The 2,690-nt window shown below is 47.5% G+C and overlaps 1 protein-coding gene across 1 annotated transcript; it reads right to left on the bottom strand.

Moving 5' to 3' along the window:
• Window positions 1-704: 704 nt before the first annotated feature.
• On the bottom strand, window positions 705-2,290 carry N7455_009260 (uncharacterized protein; the record flags this gene model as incomplete). The annotated part of the gene is made up of 3 exons (XM_065606154.1): window positions 705-1,061; window positions 1,114-1,585; window positions 1,635-2,290. The coding sequence occupies 3 exons, from the start codon at window positions 2,288-2,290 to the stop codon at window positions 705-707; spliced, it is 1,485 nt and encodes a 494-aa protein (XP_065460619.1).
• Between the last annotated feature and the right edge of the window lie 400 nt (window positions 2,291-2,690).

Below are 2,690 nucleotides of genomic sequence, written 5' to 3'. Positions count from 1 at the left end.
TACCGGATGCACGATGCTGCGTATCAGGGAAGTTAGGTAAGGGTGATGCCCTATTCTTATCTAGTTCCGCAAATTCATCGGTATCAGAGTCTTCCTTATCGTCAAAATTAACTGTAGGCCGCTTTCCAGCGGCGACTGCTAAGAGTAGCGGTGCGTCTGGAGTTGCTTGTTACGATCTGGAAGAGGTGCAAAGGAGGATTCTGCCATTAGATTCCGACTTGGATGGATGTTTGCATAGTTTGTTTGTTGTTCGACCAGGACCCCACAAAGGTCCTGTGAGACTTGTTTCCTCTCTTCCTCTTTTCTTCCTTTCTCTGTACTTAGTATTTTCGTTTAATGCACTCTTTACTTTGAAGAATTGGCTGGTAACACTAAATTCGGCCCGGTTCTAACTATAACACCATTCTAATATACAACGGAGTTTTTTCTTTAAAAAAAAAGAATAGATAGATAGATGTGCTTAGCGAAATTTCAAAGCATTCCAAGTTATCTGGCGATGATGGCCTGATAGACAATTGGTTGTATCAATCCCTATCGAAAGGAAGAGAATTGAGATTGAAAATACAGAAATGTCTGTTAGATAGGCCACAGTGGTGACCAAACTTGTGTTGAATTGAATTGATCGAAATAAAGAACAGAATACCATTCCAGGAACTGCAGAATATAAACCAAGTGATCGTCCAAATCAGATATAGGCCAATTCTCTAGTATCCTGGATCTGAGTCACAGAGGTGCTTAGGGCTTTTGAAACCGTCCATATGAGCAGCATTGATGAAGTCACTGGTCTTCTGAGAATCACTACTGCAAATAGCACCACACCAAACGGGACGGCTGTCATGGCCATAGGGCTGCAAGATGTACTCCTTGCCCTGGTAATCGGATTCGATCGCACTAGTAACATCACACACAGGGATCGTGAAGATACCCTCCCAAGATGCACCCTTCGAACCGGGGCTTGCCCAGGCGTTGGTAATGGCGTCTGAGGCGCGATAGGCAGCGGTGTCGGAATCGTAGTTGTAGCCCGCAACCTCGTAGGCATCAAGGGAGGAGTTGATAATATCCTAAGTAAATTAGTACGATATAACGGAATCGGGCTTCTTGTATTTGACCTACCTGGACGCTAACACCACCATAGACACCCTTTCCTAGCTGATCAGCTCCTGGGGGCGACGCAACCCATCCCCATTGGTGGGATGTTGTAGAAACCACATCGTTCTCCTGCCAGTAGTACAGGTACCACGCTTGACCATCGCGGCAAACAGTGGCTTCCTGTGGACCAGAGCCAATGCCTTGGCTGTCGTCGCACGAACCACCGCCCATGATGAAGATCTTCTGCGTGCGGTACAATTGATTTATAGCGGTACCGACCAGCATATTAGTCATGGCATCAGTGACTGCATTCTTGTCGACACCGGGGTATGCGAGGAAAGCTCCACCGGAGAGGTAGCTCCGGATATCGGCATTCTCGTAAGACTGACCACTCATTAGCTGGTTGTTGGCAGTAGTAAAAGTCTTGAGCGAGTCCACGACGATACTGCCTAGGATACCACCTAGATCGGCGGACTTTTCAAAGGTGTCATCCTGGCTATTACATGTTAGAAATTGTAAGACAGAGAAAAGGAATAGTCACGTACTGGTCAGGAAGTACATTGGTAGCAGCGTTCATTCCACCACTGATAAGCGCACCGCCAGCACCAGCAACGGCACCAGCAACAGCAGGGCCCAAACCAGCAAACGAGGCACCAACACCGATAACCGTCGTGACAAGACCCAAGACATCTTTCAATGCAGTCACACTCTTGTCATCCTTGTCTTTATAGAATGTTGTAGCCCAAGAATCCTTCGACAAAGCCGCCCCCAGAGCGGTGGTCGTAAACGCCTCACCAATACCAGTGAAGTAGGTATGCAGACGGTTCACAGACTCAAGAACGTAGTATGTGGAACGAATATCATCACCACGGTCATTGAGCACCCGGTTATCACACAGCTGCAGATCACAGTCTGAATCAGAGCCATCGTCCCGACAGGTCCAGTCCGGGTTGCCCATTGCCCATTGGCCGAATGCACCGGCAAATCCAGAGGAACTGCCAGAGATTAGACCGCTGTTGTTGTTCCACCAATCATTGATCCAGTCACCGACATTGTAGGTATCCCAATCGGAGGTTTGCTGGTTGTAGTACTTAGAGACTGGGCCGCACCGACGATAGACTCCTGTAGGGTGGTGGGTGGAGGGAGCTGCCTGCCCTGCTGGCAAAAGGGCGATAGCCGTCAAGGCCAGAGATAGTAGCATTAGGGGTGTATTCGGATTTGTTCGATATTCAAATCATAAGTGAAATAGTACGGATGTCTTTATAGTCACAGTTCTATGGTATAGGAATGCTGCCCTGGTCCTAGAGGGAATATAAGTGACGATCTCTTCTCGGTTTTGAGATACTTTCTCTTCATTTGCGCCAGGTACATTTTATTTGTGGAGTATTAGTTTCTTCATTTGGCCATAGTGAAGTCTCTCCTTGTCAGCCCAGGGAAAGTCCAGACCGAGGAGCTTACAAGAATCCATATTGTAAAGTTGAGTTGTGGATATAGGTCTGGAGACAAATCAACTGTGGGTCATGTTCTGAATTGGGGAACTTGGCTGGTCTAATCGACAGGAGTTTCGAGTTAAGGAAAAGGTCCGATCTCGGGAAGGCTGT

The sequence above is a fragment of the Penicillium solitum genome (assembly GCF_028829755.1).
Source record: "Penicillium solitum strain IBT 25940 chromosome Unknown utg000006l_segment0_segment0, whole genome shotgun sequence".
In the NCBI taxonomy this organism is placed as follows: Eukaryota; Fungi; Ascomycota; class Eurotiomycetes; order Eurotiales; family Aspergillaceae; genus Penicillium; species Penicillium solitum.
Note: the sequence above shows the minus strand (reverse complement) of the source record. Positions and strands in the feature narration are given on the sequence as shown.